Source organism: Anguilla anguilla, chromosome 10 (genome assembly GCF_013347855.1).
Source record: "Anguilla anguilla isolate fAngAng1 chromosome 10, fAngAng1.pri, whole genome shotgun sequence".
Classification (NCBI taxonomy): domain Eukaryota; kingdom Metazoa; phylum Chordata; class Actinopteri; order Anguilliformes; family Anguillidae; genus Anguilla; species Anguilla anguilla.
Window position 1 is genome coordinate 1881347 of NC_049210.1, and position 10681 is coordinate 1892027.

Genomic DNA, 10681 nt, shown 5'->3' on the forward strand with positions numbered 1-10681 from the left:
ATGGAGTACCGGGCGGGACGGGTGTTCCTGGACCCCTCTCTGCCGGGACTGCCCCCAGAGGAGCGCCGGGCGGTGTACGAGGCCATGACCGCCGTCCTCTGCCAAATCCACCGCGTCGACATCGGGGCCCTGGGCCTGGAGGACTACGGCAAGCCAGGCAGGACAAACCAGAACGCGGCTGCCCGATTAAATGATCGATTCCCAGGTGGCGTGTCCTCTCTGAGCCCCTCCCCCTCCCTCCCTCAGGTGAGTACGTGGCACGGCAGGTGCACAGGTGGACCCGGCAGTACCGGGCCAGCGAGACCCGCTCCATCCCGGCCATGGAGAGGCTGATCGAGTGGTTCCCACAGCACCTGCCTGACAAACAGAGAACTGCTGTGGTGCACGGGGACTTCAGGTGTGACACCAGTGTGTACGCACACACACACACACACACACACACACACATACACATACACACTCTCACACACACATACACACTCACACACATACACCCACCACGCACTGTGCCTCTCACACACTCTCACACATTACTGCAGTGTGTATGTAAAGCACCCCCCCTCAGGTGCAGTGTGTAGTGTAAAGCACCCCCCCCCCTCAGGTGCAGTGTGTAGTGTAAAGCACCCCCCCCCCTCAAGTGCAGTGTGTAGTGTAAAGCACCCCCCCCCCCTCAGGTGCAGTGTGTAGTGTAAAGCACCCCCCCCCCCTCAGGTGCAGTGTGTAGTGTAAAGCACCCCCCCTCCCTCTGTTTCCAGGCTTGATAACCTGGTGTTCCATACTGACCGGCCGGAGGTGGTGGCTGTGCTGGACTGGGAACTCTCCACTTTGGGGGATCCTCTGTGTGACCTGGCAACCAGCTGCCTAGCCCACTTCCTGCCTCCTGACTTCCCCATCCTGCGAGGTGAGCGTCTGCGCAGCTGGGCCCTGCTGCGGCTGCCTGGACAGAGAGCTGCCGTTACTGCGCAGAGGAGATGGGCTTAGCTTACAAATACAGCTGAAAGCAGCCTGCTGCTCTTTACAGTGTGATGGTTCTGCACTGCACTGGCCTGCATTCATACCCACATACTGTTTGTGCTGTGTCTGTACTGCGTCTGTACTGTGTCTGTACTGCGCAGGGATCAGTGATCCGGGTCTGGCCAGCCTGGGGATCCCCTCTGCAGAGGAGGTGTTTGGGCAGTACAGCCGCGCGATGGGCCTGGCGGGCATCGCCAACTGGCAGCTCTACATGGCCTTCTCCTTCTTCAGAGTGGCGGCCATCCTCCAGGGCGTGTACAAACGTGCCCTCACAGGTAGACATCGCCGTGGGCGACCGTGCGGCTCCGCAGACCCCGGGGGGGCTTGTGGAACTCACTGCGCTACACACGCGTTTGTGTCTCTCTGTCGCCCCCTACAGGCCAGGCGAGCTCCGCCAGCGCAGAGAGCGCAGGCCGGCTGGCTGAGCAGATGGCGGACTTGGCCTGGGATTTCGCCACCAAGGAGGGGTTCCGCGTCTTTAACGCCATGCCTGGGGGGCCCCAGGGGCAGGGCAGCGCCGGCCCCTCCCAGGGGCGGGGCTTCTCCACCTGGACCGGGCGTGGGCGGAGCGGCACGACGGGAGTCCGCCCCTTTTCCTCTGCCCCGCCCTCTCCGGCCCCGCCCTCGTCCCGCCCCACTCCCCCCGAGGGGGTCCTGATCGTCTCCCCGGTGGGGCTGCCCCCCCACGTCCAGCGCCTGCATCTCCTGCTGGGGCGCTTCCTGCAGGAGCACATCCTTCCTGTGGAGCAGCAGCTCCGGGACCACCAGACCTCCCCCCAGCGCTGGAGCCCCCACCCCCTCATGGAGGAGCTCAAGGTGAACCCCCCTTCCCCCAAACCAACCCCTACTAGGAGAATCGCTCTCAGTAAATCCCTAGACCCATGGTTCCTACACACCAGTCCGAGGATCGGCGCCAGACCCTCGCAACATGGCCGCCGGTGCCCATCAAGAACAGCTGCAGTTACAATTACGCTTCATAATGAAATGCATGATGCTGTTGTCCTTACGATATGTGGCCGTCCCTGAAACTTTGAAACTCAGATTTGCTGATCCACTGGCTGAAAAAGTTTGGGAACCACTGCTCTAGACTAACTCAGGGGGGTACTGGGAGGATGGCTCAGTAAAGCTCTAGACTAACTCAGGGCATGGCTGTTTCCTGTTGGTTTCAGGCGAAGGCTAAGGAGCAGGGCCTGTGGAACCTCTTCATCCCCATGGAAACGGACCCCGAGGGCAGGTTTGGGGCGAGCCTGACCAACCTGGAGTACGCGCACCTGTGTGAGCTCATGGGCCATTCGCTGTACGCCCCTGAGGTGAGGGGCATTGTGGGAGGGACTGCAGTGCACTGTGGGAAATGGTGTTTCACCAGGCTGATGTGTGGTTACTACAGAAAGATCTTCCTGTGTGCAGGTGTTTAACTGCTCTCCTCCGGACACGGGGAACATGGAGGTTCTGATTCGTTACGGGTCGCCATGGCAGCAGGAGGAGTGGCTCTACCCCCTGCTGGATGGAACCATCCGGTCCTGCTTCGCCATGACCGAGCCCAAGGTCCAGAACCAGCCGCACACACACACACGCTCGCACTCGCACACGCACACACGCACACAGTAATCACCACACACACACACACACGCACACACACACAGTAAGCACCACACACACTTGCAATACAAACCAGTCACACACTTACACACAGTAATTACCACATACACACACACACTCACTCACACACACACACACACACACACGCATATGTAAGTGAAGTGGCCCAGGGACCTGACCCTTTGCTGTGTTTGACTGTATGAATCCTCAGACTATGGTGACCTCACCTGTACTCTGACACCCATGCATTACATTACATTACATACATCTCCCTGGCAACAGGTGGCGTCTTCGGACGCAGCCAACATCGAGGCCTCGATCCGGCTGGAGAAGGACTCGTACGTCATCAACGGACACAAGTGGTGGACGTCCGGTGGGGACTTTTACATCCGTGTTATTAATCAGAGTCATTTTAAGGTTTATCCTAAAGCTATGATATATACTTCACTGCACAATGCTATGGACAGGCGTCGCTTGGCACACTGTTGTGTCCTTGTTGCCAAAAGAGTTGCGCAACACAGTATAAATCAGGCTTAAGGAGTGGCAGGACAGTATAATGTGGAAGGGGCTGGGCTTGTGTCTCCACGGTTACGGGGGGGGGGGGGGGGCGGGGACTGAAATTGTACACTTGAGTGGAGACACTCTTGAATTTCAGCTGTGTAAATCACTCTACTAGATGCATCTGCTACATGCATAAATATGGTTTCACCAAATACCTTCACTTCTGATGAGGAAACGGACTGAGCTGGGGGGTGCTGGTATGCCCATAATATATTAAATGAAACCGTGCAGGTGTGTGTGCTGAGTCACTGCGTTATGTGTGAGCAGTGTCAGCCTTTTAACCCTCTGAAGGGGTAACCCCTCCTAATTTTCGTCTTTAGTCGGGCCTGTTAGACAGCCATCAGCAAGATCGCATTGAGAGATTGGACTGACCCCACCGCCCCCCTTTCCCCGACCCCCCAGGAGCGCTGGACCCCCGCTGCAAGCTGTGCGTGTTCATGGGGAAAACCGACCCCTCTGGCCCCCGCCACCGCCAGCAGTCCATGATCCTGGTTCCCATGGATACGCCCGGGGTGAGGGTGGTCCGGCCACTTACCGTCTACGGGATGGAGGATGCACCGGGTGAGTGTGTGTGCGGTACAGAACACGGGGGTGGAGGATGCACCGGGTGAGTGTGTGTGCGGTACAGAACACGGGGATGGAGGATGCACCGGGTGAGTGTGTGTGCGGTACAGAACACGGGGGTGGAGGATGCACCGGGTGAGTGTGTGTGTGGTACAGAACACGGGGGTGGAGGATGCACCGGGTGAGTGTGTGTGTGGTACAGAACACCGGGGGTAGAGGATGCACCGGGTGAGTGTGTGTGTGGTACAGAACACGGGGGTGGAGGATGCACCGGGTGAGTGTGTGTGTGGTACAGAACACCGGGCTGGAGGGTGTTCCAGGTGGGGATAGCCCAGATGAGTGTGTTAATAGCCCACAACATTGCCTGTTTGCTCATCACAAACGGATGTGTGTGTTTGTGCATCGATTTTCACGTAACATCAAAGCTGTTGAATTTTAGGACAAATCAGTGCGTACGAAAGTTTTATAAATGAGGCTCCGGGTCCTGTGGGGCTGCCCCGAAAACAGGAGGGGCGAGGTCAGCTGCTGCCAGAACACGCATTCCTCTGAGCTGTGTTTGAATTATGGGGTAGTGTTGGCAAGCAGCCGCAATACACACAGACACACACGCATGCATGCACACACATGCGTGGATACGCACACACACACGCGCATGCACGCACACAAATGCATGCACGCACATGCGTGGACGCACACACACGCTAATGCACGTACACACATGCATGCACGCACATGCGTGGATACGCACACACACACGCGCATGCAAGCACACGCATGCACGCACATGCGTGGATACGCACACACACATGCGCATGCACGTACACACATGCATGCACGCACATGCGTGGATGCACACACACACATGCACACACACACACACACACACACACGCACACGCCATACCCTTATCTAGCATGCCTGTGCAAACCGGTTATATCCTGTTCTCGAGATGCATTTCAGTCCTGTTGCTTGTTTGACAGTCTAAAGTCCGGGTTGTTGGTGCTAAACTTGCAGTTCACTTTACTCCATTCCATTTCACTCATACATAAGATTCTTTTCACTAGTGGGCCAGTACAGTGGATATACGTTCAAGATCTTTTGTTGCTAACTGGCTTCTCTCATCGGCGATAACAAACTGAAGGTTCCATTTCGTTTGCTAATGATGTTTAATTAAGCTGGACTTGCAAACGAGAAGGAGACCAGCATTCACCGTGGATTGTCCGCAGATCGCTTTGCAAAATGTTACCAGCCGTCGGCTAACGTTGGTTTTAAAACACGCATTTTCTGAAATAATCCGTTTCCTTCACTCCTGTCATCCTTTCCCCCACTCTCCTCCCCCCTTCTCTGTCTGTCCTGCCACCCCCCCCCGTCCTTTGCACAAACCCGGAACCTGACAGGGGGTCACGGCGAGCTGCTGTTCGAGGACGTCCGCGTGCCGTGCGGTAACATCCTCCTGGGGCCCGGGCGCGGGTTCGAGATGGCGCAGGGCCGGCTGGGGCCCGGACGCATCCACCACTGCATGCGGCTGGTGGGGCACGCCGAGAGGGCGCTGGAGCTCATGAAGGAGCGGGTGAGACGGGCGGCGCTACGGCGTAGCGGGTAGCGCACTGCACTGGGGAAGCACAGGTCATGGGTTCAAATCCCAGGCAGGGCACTGTTCAGGTGCACAGGAGCTATGTATGGTCAGGTGCATATGCGGGTACGTAGGGTCTTCCTGTAGTACAGGTGCACAGGAGGTATGTAGAGTCTCTTTGTGAGGTATACAGTAGGGTGTGGTAGTTTCCCCAGCCAGCACCACCTACTCCCGTGTCTGCGGTGGCCTTGTCTCAGGTGAAGTCGCGGGTGGCTTTCGGGAAGCCCCTGGCGGAGCAGGGGACGATCCTGGCGGACGTCGCCCGTTCGCGGATGGAGATCGAGCAGGCCAGGCTGCTGGTGCTGAAGACCGCCCACCTCATGGACACCGTGGGCAACAAGGTTAGGCTGTCCGGCCTGGGGGGATTCACTCAAAGCGCACGACTCTTACCGGCAAAACTCTACCAGCTAGCGTAGCTTCACTGGCGAAACTCTACCAGCTAGCATAGCTTCACTGGTGAAACGCTACCAGCTAGCGTAGCTTCACTGACGAAACTCTACCAGCTAGCGTGGCTTCACTGGCGAAACTCTACCAGCTCGCTTAGCTTCCCTGGCCAAACTCTACCAGCTAGCGTAGCTTCACTGGCAAAACTCTACCAGCTAGCGTAGCTTCACTGGTGAAACTACCAGCTAGCGTAGCTTCACTGGCAAAACTCTACCAGCTAGCGTAGCTTCACTGGCGAAACTCTACCAGCTAGCGTAGCTTCACCAGCAGGAAGTGGCAGGTAATTAAGAAGTGAGCTGTGTATGGTGTTCTGGAAGCAAGTGTCTGCTAAATGTCTGCTGAATGCCTAAATGTAACACACCCTGACACTGGAAGGGTTTTCTTTTCTTTTTTGCGGCTGAATGATTTTATTTTATATATTTTGTTTGAGTGTCAAACAAAAACGCAACTCTTATTTCTCAGACCTCAACAACTCCCCCGTCGTGGTTAGTTGTTGTCAGTGAGGGATCTCATGTTTACAGTGAGTTTCACTGAGAGTGACTAGCAGGGGGACCTGAGCTGTCTTCACCCTGCCTGAATGTCCCGGGGGCTGTAAAATGAGCAGCTGATGTGGCAGGAAACTGGTCTCCACTCCAGGGACATTGCGTAGTCTTCTGTGCGCCCAACGGCTACTTCCTGTGAAGTACTGGACGACTTCCTCTTCATTGCATTACAAGCATTTAGCAGACATGCTTATCCAGAGGGACTTACACAACAGTTCACATTGCTTCCATTTATACAGCTGGATATATACTGAAGCAATATATAATGGTTAAGTACCTTGCTCAAGGGTAAAACGGCATTGTCCTATACGGGAATCAAACCTGCAACCTTTAGGTTACAAGGCTCCTTACCCGTTATACTACACTGCCGCCCGGTTCTTCAGAAATCGCATCTTTGGCATGTTTTGGGCATGCAGAGGAGCGTGTTGGGCGGGGTGCTCCTTCACAGACCACGCCCTTCTCGCGTGTTGTTCCTCTCTGTCTGTTCACATGTTTCTCTGTTTGTGGTATAAAGCCGTGGAATGCGTGCCTGTGCTGACCGGCCCGAGCCTTCTGCCCGAACAGGTGGCTGCGCCAGAGATCGCCATGATCAAAGCCGTGTGTCCGAGCATGGCTCTGGGAGTCATCGACCGAGCCATTCAGGTACCGCACGCACACACACACACACGCACGCGCACACACACACACGCACGCGCACACACACACACACACACACGCACACACACACATGTACACACCAAGCGGCCAAAACCAGACTTCGTTTTTGAAGCTCATTTCCTGGTGTTGTAGTTCCTGGTTGCTCACTAGCGCCACTACGGATGGCTCCAGTATAGGTGTTTTCATATCCGGTTTCCATGTAAGTCTACGGTACAAATGCGATCAAAATACAAAGTCAATAATTTTTTCTTAGAAGAACAAATAGTCATAATATGTGTATTTTATTGGTCTTATGACTGTCCATGGGTCGATTTCATGATTTATTGCGTCATTTGGGCACAGTGTCAATATTTGTTCTGGACCAATGAGGTACAGCTTGCGTCACTTCCGGATTACTGCAGAGGACTATGCTACAGTAGGGGCTACAGTCTATGGTCACTGGGGTGGGCGGTGGCGCTTCTTGGCCTTGCCATTGCGGCTCCGGCTACGGTCCGCCTGTGCTAAGTCTGAAAATGCAGGCATCCCATTTCGTGGTGATTTCATTATGGCGTGTGCTATTTACAGCTGCACTAGACGACCATAAAATAATCCTCCTCTTAAGTTTTTCGGTAGCCGAGTCATTTTCACTATTTCCTTTAGCCTACTTAACCAAATAATTACTTGGCAGAAAGCGTAATCAGCTTGCTATATTTGGTAGTCCAGTAGTAGCCTGTGCTAAAACAGTTCGCAACTTCGGCTACCAAGCCATTTGACTAGCTAGCTAACCTTAACCGGCAAACATTCAATCTGTCAAACGTGTTTGGCGGCTTGTCAGTCGTGTACATTCCGTAAATGTCTACCTGGGCCATGCTTCACGCATGTGACAAAGCTACTATAATCCCGATTTTGGGATAAACACTTTTTCAGTTTCACGAAGCGAATTAAGAGTTTCAAGGTTCATTTGCTGAATATACAACACACGATGAAATCACACACACAGAATTTAACGAAATTAACCATCTTGGCATTTAGAAAGGAACATGTTTTTAGCATTTAAGAGACCGACAAGCTAGGCATTTAAGACAGTGGTTCTCAGAATCGGTTCTGGGGGCTCCTTGCGTATATTGGCTTTTCTCCATTGGTTTTGATGATTTACAAGAAAAAAAAATAGCCTAATAATAATTAGAAATTAAACGTAGGCTACATTATTTTTGTCTTCATGCACCAGGTGGAAAACTTGCCGTACAAAGTGCGTTGTCATATTTACACGCCTGCAGATCAGTTATTAAAATACTTGGTAGATTTGTTAATCACCGCTGAGTTAATTTTTATTCGGTAGAAAGTGATTTGCGAACGATCGGTCAGCTAGCGTCACTCAGCAAGTGAACACCACAAACGGCGATGGAGTAGCTAGTAGTAGCATGCTCATTAACTGACTGGCGAAAACCTACGACGATAACTTGCTCGCTTAACAGCAGATCTACCAGACAGTTATACGAAAATTTGCCTAGTCAAATCACCAGTAGCCTACACATCTCCGATTGATTGACCATCAGTGTAGTCAATGTTCTTACCCTGTGGTTCATATTGCTAACGCGTGAGCTAACCACGGATAGCCTACCTAGCTCACTGGCAAGCTGATATGCTAGCTAAGCATATTCGTTTTGCTGAGAAACATAAATTGAAGATAACTGAACATAGCCTAATTGTATTTTTAATGTCATACATATAACGTGATTACATGACACAGTACAGTCACGGATGGAAATTAAACTCCGTAAACATCTGATAATATATTTAAAAACATAACGGCAGACAGTCAGCTAGCCTCGTTCAGGTTGAGGGGCTTTTCCGCACCGGACTGCAATCAAATTGTAAAAATCACAAGACCGCTTAACTCTATGGTTTTGGCTCCAAATCGAGAAAATGGCCGCGCCCGCCATTGAGGTTCAAAACGTGTTTTAGAGACCCACGGAGAGTCAATGGGTGACGTCACAGTAGCTTTGTCCATATTTTTTACAGTCTCTGGTACACACACACATGCACACACACACACACATGTACACACACATGCACACACACACACGCACACGCACACACGCGCACACACACACGCACGCACACACACACCCACACACACATGCACACACACACGCACGCACACACACACACACACGCGCACACACACACACACATGCACACACACACGCACGCACACACACACGCACACACACATGCACACACACACACACATGCACACACACGCGCGCGCACGCACACACACACACACGCGCACATACACACATGCACACGCACACACACACACACGCACGCACACACACACATGCACACACACATGCACACGCACACACACACACACGCACACACATGCACACACACACACGGTGTGCACTCTGTGGGCGCACAGTGTAGTTAGGGTGTGTCTGAGCATGCCCGCTGACCCTGCCCCATGCTGTGTTTGCCCCCAGGCGTTTGGGGCGGCAGGCCTGAGCAACGACTCCCCCCTGGCGGTGTTCTACAGCTGGGCCCGGGCGCTGCGGCTCGCTGACGGGCCGGACGAGGTCCACCGCGCCGCCGTGGCCAAGATGGAGCTGCGCCGGTGACCCGGGCCCCGCCCGTTACTCTGTCACCACGGCGACCTCCCCGTGGGGAAATCACGTACCACTAAAACAACGCGTCAAAGGCATGCTGTGCTTTGTGTGATTGTATATATTTTGTAATATAATATATTTTCGCAATGAAAATAAACATTGTAAGTCTGACAATGATTTTTTGTTGTTGTTGTCGTTGTTTTGTTAATGTCGTGATCGTCGAGTTGAGTGGGCAGGAGCCAGGTGGAGTTGCGGTGAGATTTTAAATATTCCACTTCGGTTAGAATTCAGGGTCACGTGACGGTGTTTATCGCAAGCGCGCAGAGTTCGATACAGAGGGTGTGGCTGATTTTATTTTTTTTCCTGCGGCACCTGAGGTGAAAGCTGCTGCATTGCCCTCAAACCAAAAACCTGAAGAACAGCATTCTGACTACCTCTTGTCTCAATATGCTGTTGCTTTGTGTAATTACCGCTCCTACAACGTCATTAAACATTTGTTTGTTTGCTCCAAACTATGTACTTTTTTATTTTATTTTTTTTATTTCTTTTTTTTTTTTTTTTACCATTTTTGCCTAAATTAAAAAAGTATACCTTTATGATGTTGGTTGATGAGCAATAAATGATCTTGACTGACCCCAGACCCACTCGTGTTGACTTACAGGTGACCAAACCAGGAAATGTAAACCCCCCTGAAATGAAAACGGTTGCCCTGAAATTTAAAAAATAAAAAATGATTTTTTTTTTTAAAGCTACTCATATGTGCTGTTTGTGAAAGTACGATTGTGAAATAAAGGTGGTCTCTAGAAAAATCAAAACTGTTATTTTGAAACAAAAAAGAAATTAAATTAAGCAATGCTGTGCAAAAAGTATGACAATATTTTACTAACAGCATTGTTTATTGGATTACATCTCAGTTGACTCTCGATTTATATATTGCTGCATGTATTCGTGTGATTATATTCGTTAATTAGTTCGTTTTAAAACGGGATTCCATAACTAAGATCGTCATCTAAATGGCTAAATAAAAATGTAAAAACGTAGAGGCTTTTGCTTAAGCGCTAATGTCCGTCTTAAGT

At 52.0% G+C, this 10681-nt stretch overlaps 1 protein-coding gene across 2 annotated transcripts in view; it reads left to right on the forward strand.

Annotated features, from left to right (window-relative positions):
• The window catches only part of LOC118206354 (acyl-CoA dehydrogenase family member 10-like), a 13925-nt gene extending 3687 nt beyond the window's left edge, over positions 1 to 10238 (forward strand). For both annotated transcript variants that reach the window (XM_035378965.1, XM_035378966.1), the window contains exons 9-21: positions 1 to 157; positions 247 to 397; positions 756 to 901; positions 1116 to 1289; positions 1394 to 1830; positions 2184 to 2324; positions 2422 to 2559; positions 2896 to 2986; positions 3577 to 3735; positions 5136 to 5308; positions 5569 to 5712; positions 6922 to 6999; positions 9483 to 10238. The exon at positions 1 to 157 is cut by the window's left edge and continues 25 nt beyond it. In XM_035378965.1, coding sequence (XP_035234856.1) covers positions 1 to 157; positions 247 to 397; positions 756 to 901; positions 1116 to 1289; positions 1394 to 1830; positions 2184 to 2324; positions 2422 to 2559; positions 2896 to 2986; positions 3577 to 3735; positions 5136 to 5308; positions 5569 to 5712; positions 6922 to 6999; positions 9483 to 9617 — 2124 coding nt within the window. In that variant the 3' untranslated portion in view covers positions 9618 to 10238. The remainder of the gene's footprint in view (positions 158 to 246; positions 398 to 755; positions 902 to 1115; positions 1290 to 1393; positions 1831 to 2183; positions 2325 to 2421; positions 2560 to 2895; positions 2987 to 3576; positions 3736 to 5135; positions 5309 to 5568; positions 5713 to 6921; positions 7000 to 9482) is intronic.
• The last annotated feature ends 443 nt before the right edge of the window (positions 10239 to 10681 follow it).